The sequence below is a fragment of the Aspergillus lentulus genome (genome assembly GCF_001445615.1).
Source record: "Aspergillus lentulus DNA, contig: Alt12, strain: IFM 54703, whole genome shotgun sequence".
Taxonomy (NCBI): Eukaryota; Fungi; Ascomycota; class Eurotiomycetes; order Eurotiales; family Aspergillaceae; genus Aspergillus; species Aspergillus lentulus.
The window spans coordinates 2,046,871-2,067,043 of record NW_028322115.1 but is presented as its reverse complement, the minus strand read 5'-3'; the positions used below and the strand labels follow the sequence as shown (position 1 = coordinate 2,067,043).

The following is a 20,173-nucleotide window of genomic DNA, read 5'->3' as shown; positions in this document are numbered from 1 at the left end:
TAGTCCTCCGATCGCTCTCCGGATCCAGCCAAGATCATACGACACCTATCAGCGTCGGTAGTAGTTTGCTACCTATATTCTCCTGTTTTCCTACAATCCTTAAATCTGTATAATTGACGTCGAACACGAAAATTCATAGAATGTCCCTTATTGTACCTGTAGAGATATCATCGTAACCAGCTTCTCTGAGCTTCATGTGGACAGTATGAAACGATCTCGATCTTCAGAAACAATTGCTATTAAAGGTACTCCGTCCGCCGAAACCAAAAACATACACATTACAGCAAAGGGTCTATCACTAATCCCGCCTTGTATATGATTCTAAGACCGTAAGAGAGTGTCCTCATCCAATTCCCCGTCTTCGTTCGCCTCATGTAGAGGACTGCTTGGCCGAGAGTCGTCAATGGATACTGCATAGCGTTAGCATTTCGTATCTGCTAGGTGAAAGGGAATAATGCCGAACCATTTGGCGTTATATAAAAGCTACTGCAGATCGCCAAGACAAACACGGCTGCCAGAGAAACGAAGACTGTTTGAGTAAATTTGCCCACTGTCAGGCTGTAGACGAGATTGCATAAAGTAGGCGCAATCACTCGAGCCAGGGCATGCAAGAGCCCTTTGGCACCGAGTATTTGCCCGACACGATCATGAGGCACGTGTTTGGTCAGCGACGATTGAAGCGTAGGCGTAGCTAGGCTTCCTAGAGCGGCGACAATGCCCGAAAGAGTCATGAGCGCACTGCTGCGTACAAGCGCAAATCCCACATAGCCAAGAAAATCGAAAAAGATGGATATCTGTATAACCACAAGCTCCACCCTATTAGACCCGGGGATAGCGCGCTGTTCGGCGGTACGCTTGTGGAAGATGCGTGTGACGATAGGATGTACCAAGAAAAGAACGAGCACGCGCACAGTGCTGACGATCGAAACGAAGATGCTGGATTCGACATTTCCCCATCCAAACATGAATTCAGCATAAATAATCACAAGCTGGGCGCTGCCTAAGGCGACAGCAAGTACGACTGTATCAATGGCAGCAAGAAGTATGATGTTTCTTCGCAGGGCAGGGCTTGCGCCCTTGCGGTTCGGGAAAAGAGAGCTGGGGCGTCCAACAGGCGGACACAAAATGGAGAGTGGTGTGATGAGGTTCTTTGGGTTCAGATGCTGTAACCAAGGAGGAGAAAACCAGCCAGCAGTTTCCTTTTGAGCGGACCTCATCCGATGTTTTTCTCTCGCAGCCTGCTGTTGCTCCTTTGACAGCGATTCTGGAATGACGAGCATAACCATGAAGAAAAATAGCGCATGGAAAGCCAAGCCAGCAGCGAAAATGTGTATTATCTCCCCGGTCTTCTTCAGGACGATCGCTGCAATGAGTGGCCCACACGCCAATCCGATGAAGAGAGCGCCGTGAAGATATCCAAACGCGACGCTACGTTTTTCTGGGGCAGTACAATCAGAAGCATAAGAGGTAGCAAGGGCCATAATCGTGGTAAAGGAGCCTCCAATGCCGTCCAGTAGAGCGCCTACTAGGAGCAGGTTGATGGAAAATTGCTCTGGTCTGGCTGCCACAAGGACTGTGAGTGTTTCACCAAGCACAGCTCCCAGCGAGCTCAGAGCGATCAACTTTGTCCTGCCGTAACGGTCTGACACATGACCGAGCCGCGGACTGACCAATGCGGATAGGATTCCAGCAATCAAATTGAGGTAGAGTTGGAATTGAGCCACGAGAGATTGCACCTCAGGCACCTGGCACTGGGGGTTGTCTTCCCCAATGATAACCGGCAGATACGTAAAGTTAGGATCCTGTGAAGCCCTCTTGGAAAGATAGTCCCTGCAAACGAGAGATAGAATAAGATTGATCTTGGGGACGACAACACCAGCAAACCCTAGCATGTAGAGAAGCAGAAACGGAAACAACCAAAAAACCTAAAAAGAGATCAGAACGCGATGAATGATTTGAACCGGGAGCATTATTCCAACGCACATGAGGCCGTCTGAAAAAACTCCAGCAACCGGCCCTCTGGCCAGCTGCGTTTTGCTCCGAGCCATCCGCATTTCCATGGCCTGCTAGTAACGGCGTTGTTTCGTGGACACGCAATCGGATTGTGTCCTTGATACTATCATCTGAAGCGGTTCGAACACCAGAATTTGACGAGGCAGCTCTGGCGAGCAGCTGTGCATCAGCCTCGAAGGCTTCCTCGTTCTCCATCGCTGGCGATAGAAATTCAATAAAAGTGAGAGGTCTCCTAGATCCCGAGGTGGAATGAGGTTGAAACTACATTCGCGATAACCTTGTGGCATTGATGATAACAATAAATCGGGAATTATGTGTAACACACACGGCTCTCAACCATGGGACGAAACAATGTAATGATCAAGCGAGGGGATGGCCAAGAATGAAGGGAATGGGATGATTATGGATATAGCTTGGGGGCCGGAGTGGACGCACGCAACATAGCCGTCATGAACTCATGATTACCAATACTTCACGAGAACTGGGAACGGAGCTGGAGCGGCTTCGCGGCCGTTGGGCTTTGCATCAGCCCGATTCCGACCAACCAGTAAATCATGAGGCAACAATATGAGAGTTTGTTCAATAATCAATCCTTCTTATCAGGGGTTGAGATTTGAGCCGTTGAAGAAAACTCGGGCAATTTCTCGATAAGGGACGCCAACACTACGACTGGATCATGATTTGTTCGTTGCACGTGTGCGACTCTGAATGGTGACAAATTGACTCCCAAAGTTGACTAGAGACGTTGATGGGAGATACTTCGTCCATAATGTTTAAATATAATCACAGCCATTGAAGATCAACGAAGAGATTATATGCTCGGACTTTTTCGACAATATATACATTGCTCTGCTGCGCTCCGTGAGTAGATCATCTCGTATGACAGCACAACTTAACGCCCCATGGAAAGAAAATGACCCTAATATTGTATACAACGGCGGAGAACAGCCATAATAGAAATAAACTAAACTACAAGAGAAGAAAGTCGGTCGCCAGCAAAGAATTTCTTCTGCTCCAGGCACCGTTCGCTCTTACAGCCTTGACAGCGCAGAGTCATCTGTAATGAGCACTTCTCTCCCTTACGGAGGTGCTCTTGGGCAATGTCCGCTAGTGCCTGGATGAAAATCGGGTTGCCATTCAAACTCTCGGCTCTCTTGACTCCCGGGGAGTTTGCTTCCTTAATCACTTCCAGATCCAACTCGTACAGAGTCTCAATATGATCGCTGGTGAAGGCAATGGGGACTAGAATAATATCGGTCTGTCCACGTTTGACATAGTTTTCGACCGTATCGCTAGTCTGGGCTCCAAGCCAAGCTGACGGTCCCACCTGGGACTGCCAGCACAGTCGGTAAGGGTTGCTGAAATTCAATCTTTGCATGACAGCATGCACAGTTGCAGCGACTTCAGCAGGGTATGGGTCGCCTAGGGATGTGTTAGCGAGCAGATCTTGTTGATCGGTAAGAAGATGAGTCTCACCTCTGTTGACAACACTCATAGGCAGACTGTGGGCTGAGAACAAGAGAACGACACTGTTTCGCTTCTCCTCAGGGTAGGTCTTCAGCTGCTCCTCAATGTTCCGGGCGAAAGCCTCCACGAGGCCAGGATGCGTTGGCCATCGATCAATGACACTCCACTGGATGGCACCAGAGGAGTCCATGTCGCCATTTGCACGCTTACCCTCCAGCCTCGTCCTCCATTTCCACAACTCGTTCAGCGAGCTACCCGTGGTGGAGCACGAATACTGGGGATACTGTGTGAATGCGACGGCGCGGCCTCCTTTCCCATTGCCGAACCCATCTTCCAACAACTTTGTGTACATTTCTTCCGTCAGAGGGTCGGCGTATCGGAACGCGACGTAAGGCTTGTGAGGAGCTGTTTCGGGATTGATTTTGTCTAGCAATTTGCACATTTCCTCGCACTGATACTCGGACCATTTCCTGATCGGCGAGCCTCCACCAATATCCGAGTATTGCCGTTGGATCTTTGGGGTTCTGCGCTTAGCAATGAGAGGGCCGAGGTATGATTGAAGTCGTCCGAGAGGAATCAGATCGCCGTCAGCCTGAAATAGGAAGACAAATCTTGTCAGACTCATACAGAGTGGTAGGATCGGGTATATTGAGGAGTGCATACAAATAATCTGCTCAGGAAATCTTCCACTTCGTCAGTCTTTGATGGCCCACCCATGTTGAGGAAGACCATTGCCGTGGGGCCTTTGGACCCAGTCGCATCCTGAGTGACTGGGGGAACTGCTGTTGCAAGCCCTTTCCTCTGCTCCTGCCCATAAGTTAGAGCGATGCGAGACACAGCTGGTCGCAAGCCTAAACAAGCTCCATTGAGAATGTGCCTCGGAAGCGTTAACGGCCGGCGGAGAGCCATGGAGAGGTGCGATGATAATGTACTAAAAAGGTCGGCCGTCGTCTATCTGTCTATCATCAGCCACACTGAAGCCCACAAAAATACGTCGAATAGTATTTAACCACTCAATGAAAGAATTGTGGCAAGAAGAAATTGTAACTGGAGAACATACCTTACCTAGGTCCTCAGGTGGTTGATGACGGAACAGCGGCAGCTAGAAGTTTGGCCAATCAGCGATTATTTGGGGTCATCAAGTCTTGGCTCACTCACGTGATGTTCGTGTTTCCCCGCGTTGCTCCCATTTGACGGGATCGCGTCACTCGTGAAGGCGGCGGGCATGCAGGCAGCAGAGCGGTAGGCACTCAAGGCAGAGAAGGAGGTGATGTAAATACCGGCCATATCTTCTTGCTTTCCAATGTACCTATTTTCCCCCTCTTCACTCCTAGGCTGTATCTTCTAAACCCATTCACTATTCTCATCATGGCTGATGACAATCCATACCGCGACGATGAGGCAGTGGAAGAGGAGGAGGAGATCGATGAGACTGTATGCGAAATCCTACCATTGTCAAGGCGCTATGCACTAAATATCTCTCGCAGGGCTACAAAGCAGTAAAGGATGCTGTTCTCTTCGCCATCGAAGTCAGCGATTCAATGTTGACTCCGCGTCCATCATCTGATTCTAAGAAGAGTGTCGACGTATCACCAACAACTGCGGCTTTGAAATGTGCATACCACCTCATGCAACAACGCATCATATCCAATCCTCGTGACATGATCGGCGTATTACTGTACGGGACGCAGGCGTCCAAATTCTACGACGAGGATGAGAACAGCCGCGGCGATCTATCCTATCCTCATTGCTACCTTTTTACAGATCTAGATGTCCCTTCAGCACGAGAGGTGAAAGAACTCCGTGCTCTGGCAGAGGATGAAGGGAAAGTGAGAGAGGTACTCGTGCCATCGAAAGAGCGGGTCTCCATGGCCAATGTACTTTTCTGTGCGAATCAGATATTCACGTCCAAAGCTCCCAACTTTCTATCCCGGCGATTGTTCATCGTCACAGACAATGATAACCCTCACGGGGATAGTAAGAGTCAGCGATCGGCTGCCACCGTCCGCGCGAAAGATCTTTACGATCTGGGGGTGACCATTGAGCTGTTTCCGATCTCTCAGCCTGAGCATGAGTTCGACAGCTCCAAGTTCTATGACGTAAGACTAGCCGGCGTTGACTGTCAGTGTAGGCAACTTTGTGGCTCACATTGTATAGGATATAATCTACAAAACCTCACCAACTGATGCAGAGGCTCCTGTGTACTTGAAAGACGATTCAAAGGTGTCGACTGCCTCCGGAGATGGGATCTCGTTGCTGAACGGCCTTCTGTCCAGCATAAATTCCCGGTCAGTCCCGCGCCGAGCGCATTTTTCGAACATGCCGCTGGAGCTTGGGCCGAACTTCAAGATCTCCGTGACAGGATATCTCTTGTTCAAACGCCAGGCACCTGCACGCAGCTGCTATGTCTGGCTTGGCGGGGAGAAGCCTCAGATCGTCAAAGGAGTAACTACCCAGATCGCAGATGATACTGCTCGCACCGTCGAAAAGGGGGAGATACGGAAAGCATATAAATTTGGTAACGATCAGGTGTCCTTCACTCCTGAGGAGCAAAAGGCGCTGAGACATTTCGGTGACCCGGTTATCCGTATTATTGGATTCAAGCCACTCTCCGCTCTCCCCTTCTGGGCCAACGTCAAGCATCCTTTCTTTATCTACCCTTCTGAGGAGGATTACGTGGGCTCAACGCGCGTATTCTCCGCTTTGCACCAAAAGCTCTTGAAGGATAACAAGATGGCTCTTGTCTGGTTCATTCCACGCAAAAACGCAGCTCCAGTACTGGGCGCAATGATAGCGGGTGAAGAGAAGGTCGACGAAAATGGTGTCCAGAAATTTCCTCCTGGGATGTGGATTATACCCCTACCATATGCGGACGATGTTAGACAGAATCCCGAAACAACGCTTAATGTAGCGCCAGAGCCCCTGATCGACCAAATGCGGACGATCGTGCAGCAGCTGCAGCTTCCCAAGGCGTCATATGAACCGCAGAAATATCCAAATCCATGTGAGTTCAGTAGATTTATTCACTGACGAGTAATGCTGATTGTTCCGTGCAGCGCTCCAATGGCATTATCGCATTCTACAGGCTCTTGCACTAGATGAAGATCTTCCTGAAAAGCCCGAAGACAAAACAATACCCAAATACCGCCAGATTGACAAGGTAGGTTGAATTTCGTTTAGTTGTTCTTTTTATCTCTGCGCTTTCCGCGATGAAGCATTGCTAACCTGCCCAGCGTGCTGGAGAGTATGTCCTCTCGTGGGCGGACGAATTAGAAAAACAATACGCGGCACCGGCAGCGCAAGGCTCAAAGAGCACCTTGGTAAAACGGAGCGCCAAAGACCGAGCCGCTGATAGCGACGAAGCTTCGAGCCATCCGTCAAAACGGATCAAGTCAGAGAGCGGGCCTGAAGGAGCGGACGTCGAGGTCCGGCTTCACTATGAGAAAGGAAGTCTTTCAAAGGTAAGTCGCTTGCGTGCCGCCTGTCTGAAGGGTTGCTAACGGGCGATATGTGATACAGCTTACTGTAGCGGTTCTCAAGGACTTTCTGACTGCTCATGGGCGCTCGACAGCTGGAAAGAAAGCAGATCTCATTGAGCGAGTCGAGGAGTACATGGAGTCTAAATAAGAGTGTCGTGTCCAATGCGACATGAAACAGTTAGTGGGTAATGATAAGCCTGTATGACCACAATAATGATGTCCTGGTAAGACACGTGTCACGTTTCTAAAAAAAAAATACAAGAACTGTCTATATGTACAGGGTAAGCAAGCGACCAGGTATCTTAGATGAAAATCGTCTATATAAACGCCATCGCAAAAGGACCACGCAGGCTAAGACTGCGAATTCAACACTTCCCATAGACCTGACAATAGCAGAGTTCCTCGTCGGGACAACTACAGAAGAGTCAGCCCCGCCCACGCCCACATTCATCGGGGGAAAATATTCAAGAAACTTACTATACAGCTTCCTGGCCGAAAATCACATGCCACAGGAACTCCATCACACGCCCACTCGACGCATCGTCCTTGTCGGTATCGATAACCCACTGCCGGAATCTGATATAATCGTCGCGCGGCCGCTGGAGGACCTGCTCTCGCGACACGGCGAACTGCGCACAGCACGCGGCGCCGACTTCTTTTGGTTTCGCCAGGAACTTCTGCTGGGACGCCATTGCTGTACGGGCCGGGGAAGTCGTCGCGTTCAGCGGCGGGGTGCTCGTTCCGTCGAAGATCTCCGCCCAGACCTGGTCGGTGACGTGGCGGTTGATACGGTGGGCGGCCTTGCAGCCTGGGTTCCAGTTGCAGCGGAGGTTGACGTAGCCATTGCGCTGGACGAAGTCGAGCTGGAGGGCGCGCATGGCGGCTACGTTATCGTGGAGCGGGGCGTCGACGTGCCAGGCCATAAGGAAGCCGGCGCGGTGGGAGTGGAGGAAGGCGATGGTGGAGGGGAGGGCGTCGTAGTGGTCAATTAGGTAGGTGAGGTAGGCCATGGACTCGTGGCCTTTGTTGAGCGGGGTGGTGAGCTTCTTGTTGTCTGCGACGGTTGCTTTCGATGGATTGACGGTGTAGATAGCGCGCTGCCAGCTGTGAGGGTTGGTCAGTAACGTAGACGGTTTTTGGTGCAGGAATTGCTCGGCGTACTCTGGCAGTTCTTCCTTGACCCACTCCGTGTGTTCTTCCTCCAGCTTAGCCATGACGATAACCTTGTCGCCTGTTCGTCCATGAGGGAGAGAGGGAACGGTCTGCGGGAAATATCGCGATTTGGTCCAGTCGACCAGGTATGTGCCTGCACGGTACTGGTCGCAGAAATCTTCCAGGTGCACCTTTGCAAGATACAGCGGTATTAGGAGCAGCAGAGTTGCGCAACATATGATTCTGCAACTGCTTTTCATTGTGATTTTTGCAGTTGTGGCGGTGATATATCTCCAATATGATGACTCGCTATACCAACCACGAGGGCATATACGGTGTATCCAAACAGCAACCAGATATCAACGCCAAAATTTAGCCATTGAGTTAGGGACCAGCCTGATATATTAAAAGTAGTATGGGAACAACCAAAGCAGCCGGGTGAGAGCAGGCCGCCGGGGAAGTATATCAACCGCAAACCACCAAAGGCAACAGAAGCTGAAGAGAAAAGAAGAACTCAGGAGCGAAAAGGGTGAATTTTGTATTAGCTTCAGAGCCCAGAGCAGGCACCCCAGGAAAAAAGCGACCCATCCATATTGGATATGGGGGCAGATCAGTGTTAGGTAGATACGTCTCTCAACCACGGGTCGCGACTTGGGGGCCTTTGGGTGCTCATTTTGGCATTGAATTTGACTTGACTTTTTGAGGGGCATATTCTTATTCTCCACTGGCCGAGCCACGCTACTCACTACCGTACAACGTACTAGATAGGTAAGGTACTATCCACTTACTAAAGTCTGTGTTTGACTGTTACCAACTAGCAGCGGTAGGCAGTTACCTAACCAGTAAACCATCCAAAGCTACTTCAACATAGAGAGACTCTCCAAGACCCAGGGGCCAGGGGTCAACCAGTCGGGGTCCGTCATTCACCCATACTGGACCTCTCCCGTTGTTTAGCGTCTTTAGCGGGGAAGCTTGGCGCCCACGACAGCGCAAAGGTGGATATTAGTAAGGAACTCGCTCAGACGGCTCAGAACGCTATTCTCGCAGAGGGTGTTTGCGGCCCCCTGACAGTTTGCTCAGCCCGCGAGGCTCATCATGGTCGCATTGAGGGGTGAAATGTGAGCATAGGCTGCCAGCGCGAGGGTGTCTGCCTGTCCGCCAAGAGGCGCAGCACTTGGTTGGTTCTGAGGTCGTCTAAGACAGATTGAATCTATTTAGGGAACGTACCAAGGTTCGCTCGTGGCGTTGTCCCAGACAAGGCTTTTGTCCGCCTGGGTGCGTACGTATGAGGCCTCTCACCGCAACCGTGGCTTTTCCTGTGATGTTTCTCATGTCCTTTCTCTGGGGCGATGATGCTATGACGTTGCGTTGCGAAGCTGTGGAGGGTGTGGAGGTTCGATATCCCGCTGATCAGCAGGGTCAATTTCTTCAACCAATGTTATGGACGAGCCAAGTAACTGATTCTCCAAACCAGGACGATCGAGTTAGTTAGGAAGACGCAGTGGTCCAACTTACTCCGTATATACAGAGTAGATAGGTCTTGAACAAGGGTGAACTTTTAGGCCTCTTTCTTCCCCCTTGTTGTTTAAACATAGGGACTGATAGTGGCTGTGACATCTCGCAGTGACTCTGGTCCTTGTTTATCAACTATCTACCTGGTAGAGAGAGGTTGCTGTATGTGAGGCTGATTGACCTCGAAGGAGTGCAACCTGTTGGAGCATGTCACTTGCATTATGGCACCACTGTCTCAGATTGAGCTGAAATGTAGATTAGACTACGGAGTATTATTATCAAATTGAAGTACGTAGTTATATTCATGCCTTGCAGTACTAGCGTGCTCATGGTAATTGTTGCTGCCTAGATAGATAACCATACGTGGACAAGCATAAGAACTCGGAAAAGCGCGAAAGCTTATTCGGCAGCTAGTTTAAGGGTTTGAGAGTCGAGAAAAAGACTCGAAATAGGACCACGGCATATACAAATTCTTCGAGCGGCTGTTCCGGGGGACATCAAAGCGACGGGGACATCAAAGCGACATTAGAAAATATATAATGGGAACAGCGATACGCTTTGTTTTACATATCATATCCACTGCATCTTGCGGCCAGCGCAACTAGATACAATGCCATGCCATTCATGAGTGGCCATCACAGGAAGATTAAGACTCCTCATCACCCTCCTCCTCATCGCTGCTAACCTCCTCGCCCTCTGCGATTGCTTGCTCTCGTAGTTTTCTCGCACGTTCTCTCTTCTTGTCCAGCAAGTGATTCAGCTTCTTTGCAACGTTGAAGACACCACCAGTGCCTGCCCCGCATGCAGCACACGACGGGTTCTTCCGATACCGCTGCAGGGCGCATGATTCGCAGAAGTAATGGCCGCATTTTGTAATGATAGGACTTTTATACGAGCTCTTGCAGATGATGCATGCAAACGGAATGCTCTCGAGAAGTTCTTCGTCATCATCGTCCTCATCGTCTTCTGCAGTCTTCGCGTCGCCGCTTCGTTTCGAGACAACCCGACCACTCAATTGCTTGCCTTTGGTACCAATCTCCCATTCTCGGTCCAGCTCCCAGCCCTGTTTGTAGTCCTCTCGAGCGTGAAGAAATTTGCAGGAATCTGCGCGACGGTTAGTAAGAGCTGCACGAATCAGAAAAGGAAGATAACGAGATACATACCTCCAAAACCGCAGAACCCAGTCTGCTTCCAGTCCTTACATACATCAGGCGCAAAGTCCATGACTGTCACCGTACGGACGTTGGTAGGCGCTTTGATAGGACCAAACTGCTTGGTAGGCGCATTGGGATTCTTCTGGATGAATGACGAATAGTTCGCGGTGCCCTTGTAGGTACCGTCGGGCGCAGATGGAGTGCTCGATGCTGGCCGAGCTCTTGTCGTTCCTAACAGGTTCTTCTCACTCAACTCCTCGTCATACCAGTTGGAGTGCTTGGTCGCATCGTTACTCGAGGTCAAGGGAATAGCGGCTGTTTCGGTGGCGGGTTGGTCTTCGACTGTATTTCTGCGCGGACCAGCTGTAGCCGAAGAGGCAGTCACTGCGACGTTCTTGCGTCGTCGTTTGATCCGGCGACCTTCCTCATCATCGGACGATGTGAAATCCGAGTCGGAACCTGAAGCAGGTGGCGGCGTATCGGGCTTCTTGCGGAAGTTGGCTTTGGCCTTGTTGGTGCGTTTCTTGAAGGAGATTTGAGGAACAGCGTCAGCAGCTTGAGTTTCTTCCGCCATCTTTATTGGGACAATATCTCCTTGGACAGGACTATCGTGCTATGGCGCGCAGAATAGCTGCCGTGTATACCTCTCTAGACGCAAGAAGAAAGCACATCATTACCGCGTATCACGTGATATACTTATCTCATAATGTCACATGACTGGTAGAGCACCTTGAGGCCTTGGGCATCAATCCATGTGCCTGAGACGCGATCCACGGATGAGGGACCATGGAAGATGGTACCTTAGCCTTAGTACGGAGTATTTTGGGCAGAACCGTAAACATGGACGACACTATTCAGGAGATCTACCATCATGAAAGAGTTAAAGTATGGTCTTTGTCCTAACCTTGCTTAGTTGCTTGGATTATTGGACATCGGCAACGAATAACAATGGATTATGGATCAAGCCTGTCAAATAGTTAGCGATCCCCTCGTCATCGTGTACCATTTGAGCGCTCAAACGGTAGGCTAGATATCTGATCTCTGACATATCAGATCACTATTGTTCTCTCCAGCATTGTCATATCCTGTCATTTGATCTCAATTAAGATGTTTGCAAGTAGATAGAAACGAAAGGAAATAACTATCGCCCGCACGGCCCATACTATCATCTTAGATTATTGAAGCAACAAACAGATGTGCCTCCCTCACTCCACCTCAACTCCATTCATTCCTCGCTCTCCTCCCACTGTCTGTCTTTCTCACTTCCTCTCTTCTTCTCTTCTTCCTTCCTTTGTCTCCCCACCCAACGAGTCGCTCTCGTCTCGTTGTTGTCTATCTGACTGCCATTATTATTATCTATCGCTCTAGACTTCCTTTTTCTTTTCTTTTTCTCATACACTCTCTTCCCCTCTTTTCGCTTTCCTTTCCTTGGATCTTTTCGCTCTTCTTTCCCCTTCTTCCATCACTACCGATTTATCCATTGTCTTTCTTTTACATCTCTTCCTTCCATTCTCTTTTTTATCTGATTTAATGCCCAATTGTACGACGTAGTCGATTCTAACTCCCTTCATCCAACCTTGTAATCCACTATCTGGGTCTTATTCCCTGTTTTGCCAATTCACCACTGCTGCTCCTTCCCGAGTGTTCAACTTGCACTAGTCTGTTGTGGTTGGTCCAACACCGTGGCTACATCCACGCACACTCCCTAGTACGTCCACAACGCGTTTGTTGTCATCAGCGTCGCCAGTGCAGGTTTTACGACCTGTCTTACAAAACAAACATCGCTCGATCTGAAGGGTCGCATTCGCTTGCGATCGTTCTCTCTGTCGATATTCCGCGATATTTGGTGCGCCATCTTCCTCGCCAAGTCAATTCTCGGACACTGCCACCTTGCCGACCGACGCTGCGCTTATCGTTTCCCCGTCGCATCCAACTTGGCGATTCAAACACCGGATATCTCGTCGCTGCTGGTTCTCGTAGGCCGCACGACCTGAAAATTGAGAATATCGAACTGTGAAAGCTTGAAGGGCGGATCGGATGATGATTTGAAATCGAGACGGGGATAACGAGGAACGAGGCAACGAGTTTCCGGCATTCCTAGGGCGGCTGTTTCCTTATTTTGGTCAAGCCACAGGGACCACCCCGTGGTGCACACGACCTCAGCAGGCAACAACATCACAGACGCGGAAGGCCAAGGTCTTGCTTCCAGAACCGCTTCGATGGATGACCCGTTCGTCTCAAAAACGGAGGAGCGTGTTCCTCGCGATGCGCATAGGTACTCCTCTTTTGACACGCAGCTGTTCAGTCTTAATGCACCTTCTCCAGCACAGGCCAAACGAGCTCTTGAAGCTCACCTGGCGGAGACAGAGCGCAGACTCGAGGAGGCTTCGAAGCTCGGCACAGCGCTCATCGAACAGCAGAGAGAGCTCGAGGAAAAGTTGAAAGAGGTAGAACAGCAGCAGGATGAGAACCAGATCGGACCGGATCTGCGCCAGAAGCTTGTGGAACTGGAAAGGGAGTACAATGAGATTGGTCGTGAGACCGCTAGAGCCTTCCTGGCTCCGAAACGTCTGGCAGGTGGCGATGAAGGCCACCTGGGTACGCCCTCGCTCGATCAAAAGGTAAGGCCGTAACGCTTCCTGTACCGCCGTCAGAATACTGATCTTCTGAGCAACAGTCACCACTCAGTCCCGTCCTCTTCGCCAGCCAAGCGACCAACTCTCCCAGCAAGGTGAGCGTTCCGTCACGGAGACAACGAAACCAACCCTCCAGCCGGGTCCATGACATTGAGTTCGCGACCGAGATTTCTACTTCCCTCCTGGCCCAGGTTCGTCAATTGCAGGCTATGCTCGCTGAGCGCGAGGAGGCGTTGAAGAATGCCAATCTTGAGAAATCACGACTGGAGCTGGAGGCAGAAGGGTACGCACAGCGAATCCGGGCGCTGGACGAGAGCGAGGAGCGCTACAAGGACGAGAATTGGAACCTCGAAACTCGAACTCACGAGCTTACGACCGCGATGAAGGAGGCTGCCGATCGCGAAAACAGACTAAACAGCGCCCTAGGTACCGTCACGTCAGAGAAGAACGCTATTGAGCGGGAGTTGGAGGAAGTGAAACAGGCCAATGCTCGGTTGATCGAGGAACAGGCCGCTGCTCAGAAAGCCAACGATGCTGAGATTCACCTCCTGCGCAGGAACCTCAATGCACAAGATGCCGAGAAGGTTGCCCTTCACAAGAAGCTTGAGGAGTTAAACTCCCAGAACGAAGAGCTTGCCAAAGTGGTTGCGATGCGCCTTCGTCAGCAGGAAGCGCAAGCCACGCTCGAAGTTCCACGAGACCATCATTCTTCGGATGACGACCAAGCCACGCCAGAGAACTCACCACCACCGTCTCCGAACAAGTTCACGCCGCGTCACAATCACCTAGAGACCGAAACATTGCGCAGTTCTCTCGGCCACGCTCATCGTATGATCCAAAATCTCAAGAGTACAATTCATCGCGAGAAGACCGAAAAGATTGAGTTGAAGCGTATGCTACAAGAGGCGCGGGACGAGATCGAACAACGTCGCCGTGAAGCTCTTGCCCCGGCAGGTCCGTCCAACAAACGACAAAAGACCAAGCCAGATGCCTTCAGAAAACCTGCGCGACCGGATCTGCTCGGAGCTGGTCGCAAGGGGAAGACTGAGATCGAGATCCAAGACGCAGAGTGGGAGGACAACGCTATAGATGCCACCCCGACACGTCACGCTTCGACCTCCCTGACTCGCGACCGTTCCGGTGAAGAATCCTCTGCCTACCCAAGCGACGCTTACCAGACTGCTACCGAGGCCGATGATGCATTTGAGACTGCCAACGAGCGGGAAACTGCAACAGAAAGCGAAGCCTTCCAGACTGGCATAGAGAGCATGGCTGATGGCAGTTCTGACACTGATGAGCTGACTGAGACTGAGGAGACTGTTCAGAGAACCCCTCGCCTACGTGTTTCTTCATCCTTGATCATGGCCAAGGCTCGTGACCGTTCTTCATATCACAGCACCGCATCCACTTCCGCAGATGAAGATGAAGGCATCGATGAAGTTCTCGCCTCCCCCAGTCAAGCACCCGCCCCCAGATACAGGCTTAGGAAGAAGAGGAGTGTCCTCAGAAAAATCCGTCCGTCTGGAGAGGCCCCTATGGCTTACAGCAGCCGGCCTTCGAGTGCACGAGAGTCGCCTGCGACTAGCTTCGCCCAAGATTCGGTTCCCCCAGAAGGACACAGTCTTTTCGAGGAACTTGCAGAACTTGAAGGCGGCGAGGATGAGGACGGAACTTTTGGTGCTAACTCCCAGACGTCCACTCCCCGTATGCTTCCTACGGCTGATTCGCGACGACCCTCGGAGGCCATTCTGGACGTACCGGCCAAGCCCGCGATGGTCGATTCAGGCGTGATGACCGACCCCTGGCAACCTACGGAGTCTGCTAATCCTGTAATTGTCGGGGTTGAAGAGGCTCTGCCTGTTGCACCAGTCACGCCAACGAGGGCAACCGCATCCAGTGCTGAAGCCGGCATGGCCATCAAGGAGCCACCGAAGCTGGTTAATTCTGCAACCCAATGGACACCTCTCAGGTCAGGCGCCGAGTCAAATGGTGATCAAATATCTAGCGTGCCGACCCCACCGAAGATGGCCTGGGATGATGCATCAGGCGCAGAGGGAGAGACAACCAGTGTTCCTGCACCTCCAGACGCTGAGCTAGATTTCTCATCGATTTCATCCCAGGTGACCTCACCAGTGGCTCCTGTATTACCACAATTGACTACATCGTACTTCATCGGCGGGGTAACCGAACCGGTTGCACTTCCTTCTTCGCTGCCGCGGGAGCTGTCTTTGTCCTCCATATCCTCTCAGTCTACAGAGCCTCTCATGGCACGACTTCCAGAACCTGAGCAGGTATACGCTCCCCAGATGGTCGTCTCAACTGTCTTCTCGGAACATACGGTTCCCGTTGCCGTTACTCTTCCCGAGCCAGAACCGTTGCCTGTTCTGTCTTTTGCGGACCACGCTACGAACACGGAGACTCCACATCTAGATGTTTCAACTATCTTCTCGGAACATACCCTGCCCGTTGCTGCAGCACTCCCTGAACCCGAAACTGTACATATTATCTCTGTGGCAGACCACTCTACAAGCACGGACTCTTCGGAGCTAGAGATATCTTCGATACTCGCTGAGCAGACCGAACCTACCGCAGCTCTTCTACCCAAATCACTTCCCGAACCAGAGCCCGTTGTGATTGTTGAAGATAAGGTGGTGCAGTCTGAGAGCGCGAAACTGGATATATCCCATATCAGCTCAGCGTCTACTGAGCCTGTTGCACCACAACTACGCGAACGACCAGTTTCTCGAGTACCTGAGCTCTCATATTCATCAATTCGGTCTGTAGAGACCCTTCCTGTGGGAGCCACTTCACCAGTTGCGATTATTCCCGGTCTGCAGATTGTCGATGAGAATATAATCCCGGCGCACTTGAGGGATGCCGTGCAAGAAAAGCGGCCTACAGACTCCATGTCGGTCGCTAGGGATATGCCAAGCGACGATGCTGCTGCTGACACAGAAGCCCGAAACTCAGGTGCCGCCTTACCGTTGGGTACTATCTCTGGCAACGCCGTAACACGCGGCAGGAGACGTCAATCCAATCAGGCTGATTCCGGTGCCCAGACGATATTGTCGTCGAAACAAATTGATCAGATTCTGATGGAACGTGTCTCGTCGCGCCCATTGTCTCCTCCTGATAGTGACAAAGCCAAGGAAGCTGGACCGTCGCCCTTTGCAACGCCAAAGGCGCGTCCTCGTCCCACTCAACATGCTTCGACGACATCTCTCCAATCTGCTCAACGTCGCCCAGGGAGCTCTACGAGCTTGTCGTCTAGTGTGCACAGCCTCAGCCATCCACCGTTACCCATGGACCACCGGGAAGCTATCATGGCAGCCGAAAAGAAGTCCTTAGAGCAACGGCCCCCGTCTCCTGGCTTGATGGGTCCTCCCCTGGCGCCGGCTTCCGCATACCGATCAAACTCCACCCAGCGCCCGCTGACTCCAAACGAATCAGGGCTTCAAGTTCATTCCTCCAAGACAAGCACTTCGCGAACCCAGATTAGACGGGAAAGTCAGGTGTCCCGCAGATCATCCGTTTCTTCATTTGCATCAGAGCTTGAAGAACGGTTCAACATTCAAGCCTATCCCAATCACATGCCCAACGGTTACGCAGCGGGAACAGATCCTCGCATGATACAGGCCATCACTCAGACCATGATTGGCGAGTTCCTCTGGAAGTATACCCGAAGGACTGTGACTGGAGAGATCTCCAAGACAAGGCACCGTCGTTACTTCTGGGTTCATCCGTACACCCGGACGTTGTACTGGAGTGAACAGGACCCACAAACTGCTGGGAAGAATCAATTACGGACGAAGAGTGTGCCGATCGAGGCTGTGCGAGTCGTTGCTGACGACAACCCTTATCCGCCAGGTCTTCATTGCCGAAGCTTAGAAGTCGTCAGTCCAGGCCGCCGGGTCCGATTTACGGCCACAACTAGCCAGAGGCACGAGACTTGGTTCAATGCGCTCTCGTATCTTCTACTTCGAAACTCAGATGAGGCTGGAGAAGGCCAGGATAATAATGTTACGCTGGAAAATGTCACGCTGGAAGATATCGACGAGTTCAATCCCGGATTCCGTTCGCAGTCCCAGCAGACCACGCGCATGTCCTTTTCCTCGTCGCGAAGCCGGACTGTCCGCAATGTACCCAAGCAGCGTGCTGCATCCGCCATGTCTGTACGGCAGACTGTCACCCCGGGCCGTGTATCACCCGCGCTGAGCGCACCGTCACAGGGTTCGGGGCTCCAGGTTCCTGATGACGGCCGCCAGGGGTCGACATCCCGTCTCAGCACGATCCTTAATACGACGATTAGGGGATCTTTTGGTCGTAAAGGCCGGCCGGGCTATGCCACCTCCAGCGTTCACGAAGGGAGTCTTCATGCGGACAGCCTGCACGAGCGAGATAGCGAAGAAGACTTTCGGCGTATGATGGAACAAGACTCCGATCGGCTGGAGAACGTCCGCGCTTGCTGCGACGGCAAGCACGATGTCAGCTCACTTTCCAGGACGAGTCGTTATAGCCCACGCGTCAATCGAATCCACTCGCATCACTGAACCAGCAGCTGAGCTGTTGTTGACGTCCACGAGTCTCTTTTGTGCAAACCTCGCACTATCATCCGGCCCCTTTTTGATATACTGCGAATTTGTTAAGCGTGCAAATCAGCATCTGTGTCTTCTGACCAGCTTCGTCTTCATTCTTCTCTAACTTCGAGTATCTGCATTCAGCTATCGCAACCTGTCATACGCACCCGCATACTCATGCCGTTGGCTTTTTGGAACTTAACCTTGTGGACATTCTCCCTACTCTTCGGTGCCTGTTCTTTCTCTGCCGTTCTTCTGCACACATTGCATCATGAAATTTTTTGGCCTCTTTTTCCTATGTTTCTATCATCAGCCTGACATCCACCTCGGTCGATCCTTCGTTCTGGCTTGACTCTTCCCATTATACAAATTCTGTGCAAGTATTGCGCAAGTCTACCGCTCTGTATCCTTTTCATTTCCATTTTTCTGTGATCTTGGCTCATTTCTGAGACTGTAATGACGGCGAGAATGACTGGTTATAATAGGGTTGTATCACCACGTTGCTGTTGGCCGTCAGTGTTCTTGATTATTGTGATTCTATCTCTGCTTGCCATAGACGCAAGGCGCAGGAAATGTTCTAGGCACCGATATGAAATTGAACATCAAGGGTTCCGACAGTGTCTCATGCTGTAGTTATATCATCCTATCTGCGAGGTGTTCATATCGGCCATTGCTATTTTCAAACACCGAGTTGGTTTCCTGAACGGGATTCGCGTCGGCGAGTCGGCGATTGCGCATATCATTTATCTTGGCGTCTCTCTCCACAATCTATCAATTATCTGCATTTACTATTCTACAGACTCCAACCTTCTCTTTCGCGTGACAATAGATAGACGAATACACCCAAACATAAGGTCAACATGACGGCGCACGAGCCCACCACGAAAGAATGGATCCGGACGCTGATTGAACCTGGCCAGCTGCTGGCTTGGGCCATGAGCTGTGAGTCTACATCGCCGCTAGTCTATACACAATTATGAACAGCCTTTCGCAATTCTGGGTAGATGCGCGCAACTGCTGTAGTGCTTCAACTAGACTTGCTATCCCTCCATTCCTACTCTATAATCAAATTATACATCCAATCATTGAAAAGAACTGAAAAAGATATACTAACATCCACAGATTACACCAAAGTCTGCTTCGAAGCAGTCTTCCGTCGGGGCGAAGTCCTCGCCCCGCTCCTACAAACAAGCAAGCTCCGCGACGAAGCCTTTGGCCGCTTCTGGGTTGATTTCAGCTGTACGCCCTCATCACCTTCCCCATTGACAGCGATGCCAACGGAGTACCGATACTAACCAACTAACGTGCCCAGCCGCCCGCCCAACAAGCACCCAACAACAAAACCAAGAGCAAGACCAAACCAAAGATCAAGCACCGCTCCAGCCACCTCAAATCCAAAGCTCAACGGACCTCATCCCACCTATCCTAGCCAGAGCGTCGGGTGTCGTGCTAGACGTCGGCCCAGGGACAGGCACGCAGATGCCGCTCCTGCGCCTGCGCGCACCCGCCATCAAGGCGATTTTCGGCGCGGAGCCGTGCCGCGGTCTGCATGCGGAGCTGCGCGCGCGCGCGGAAGAGGAGGGGCTAGGGGAGAAGTACCATGTTCTGTCCTGTGGTGCTGCGGCGGGGGAGCTCGTGCCGGAGTTGCAGCGGGAGGGGCTGCTTCCTGCCGGGGATGTGGAGCGGGTTCTGGCGAGCACGAGCGGGGTCTTTGATACGATTGTGTGTGTGCGTGTTTTGTGCTCTGTGCCGGAGTTGGAGAGGACGGCGCGGGAGTTGTATGCGCTGCTGCGGCCTGGGGGGCAGTTGCTTGTTGTGGAGCATGTGGTTAATCCGTGGCGGACGGCGAAGGGGTCGATTGTGGCGAGAGTGATGCAGGCTGTGTATGGGTTCTTTGGGTGGAGTTGGTTTATTGGGAATTGCTGCTTGGATCGGGATACGGAGACGGCGTTGCGGGCGGCGGCGGACAGGGATGGGGGGTGGGAGGTTGTGGAGCTGGAGAGGTGGTTTGGACGGTCTCCGATACCGTATATTTCCGGTGTGTTGGTGAAGAAGAGTACGTAGATGAGTGAACGGCTGTAAGAAAAGAAAAAGTTCGGAATTCATTCATGTAAGTACATGCATCTAGGGTATCATGGTCATAACATCTCGAACAGACAGGCTGCAACGATGATTAAGAAGGA

General features: G+C 51.5%; 5 protein-coding genes across 5 annotated transcripts; 2 read left to right on the top strand and 3 right to left on the bottom strand.

Annotated features, from left to right (window-relative positions):
• Positions 1 to 321: 321 nt before the first annotated feature.
• Positions 322 to 4,767, bottom strand: ALT_6607 (putative tetracycline-efflux transporter; the record flags this gene model as incomplete). The annotated part of the gene is made up of 8 exons (XM_033558116.2): positions 322 to 410; positions 464 to 1,925; positions 1,984 to 2,210; positions 3,097 to 3,435; positions 3,490 to 4,072; positions 4,144 to 4,287; positions 4,541 to 4,582; positions 4,639 to 4,767. 8 exons carry the CDS (start codon positions 4,765 to 4,767, stop codon positions 322 to 324), a joined length of 3,015 nt encoding a protein of 1,004 aa, XP_033414007.2.
• Positions 4,768 to 4,848: 81 nt separating this feature from the next.
• akuA (KU70 family ATP-dependent DNA helicase II subunit) lies at positions 4,849 to 7,107 on the top strand (the record flags this gene model as incomplete). The annotated part of the gene is made up of 6 exons (XM_033558115.2): positions 4,849 to 4,914; positions 4,968 to 5,579; positions 5,638 to 6,484; positions 6,537 to 6,640; positions 6,714 to 6,941; positions 7,000 to 7,107. The coding sequence occupies 6 exons, from the start codon at positions 4,849 to 4,851 to the stop codon at positions 7,105 to 7,107; spliced, it is 1,965 nt and encodes a 654-aa protein (XP_033414006.2).
• A 328-nt stretch (positions 7,108 to 7,435) lies between these two features.
• Positions 7,436 to 8,371, bottom strand: ALT_6605 (DUF3431 domain-containing protein; the record flags this gene model as incomplete). The annotated part of the gene is made up of 1 exon (XM_089600101.1): positions 7,436 to 8,371. The coding sequence occupies one exon, from the start codon at positions 8,369 to 8,371 to the stop codon at positions 7,436 to 7,438; it is 936 nt and encodes a 311-aa protein (XP_089455563.1).
• Positions 8,372 to 10,269: 1,898 nt separating this feature from the next.
• Positions 10,270 to 11,351, bottom strand: ALT_6604 (U2-type spliceosomal complex subunit CWC24; the record flags this gene model as incomplete). The annotated part of the gene is made up of 2 exons (XM_033558113.2): positions 10,270 to 10,727; positions 10,787 to 11,351. 2 exons carry the CDS (start codon positions 11,349 to 11,351, stop codon positions 10,270 to 10,272), a joined length of 1,023 nt encoding a protein of 340 aa, XP_033414004.1.
• A 1,645-nt stretch (positions 11,352 to 12,996) lies between these two features.
• Positions 12,997 to 20,054, top strand: ALT_6603 (putative nuclear migration protein (ApsA); the record flags this gene model as incomplete). The annotated part of the gene is made up of 5 exons (XM_033558111.2): positions 12,997 to 13,398; positions 13,455 to 17,897; positions 18,824 to 18,932; positions 19,113 to 19,229; positions 19,303 to 20,054. 5 exons carry the CDS (start codon positions 12,997 to 12,999, stop codon positions 20,052 to 20,054), a joined length of 5,823 nt encoding a protein of 1,940 aa, XP_033414002.2.
• Between the last annotated feature and the right edge of the window lie 119 nt (positions 20,055 to 20,173).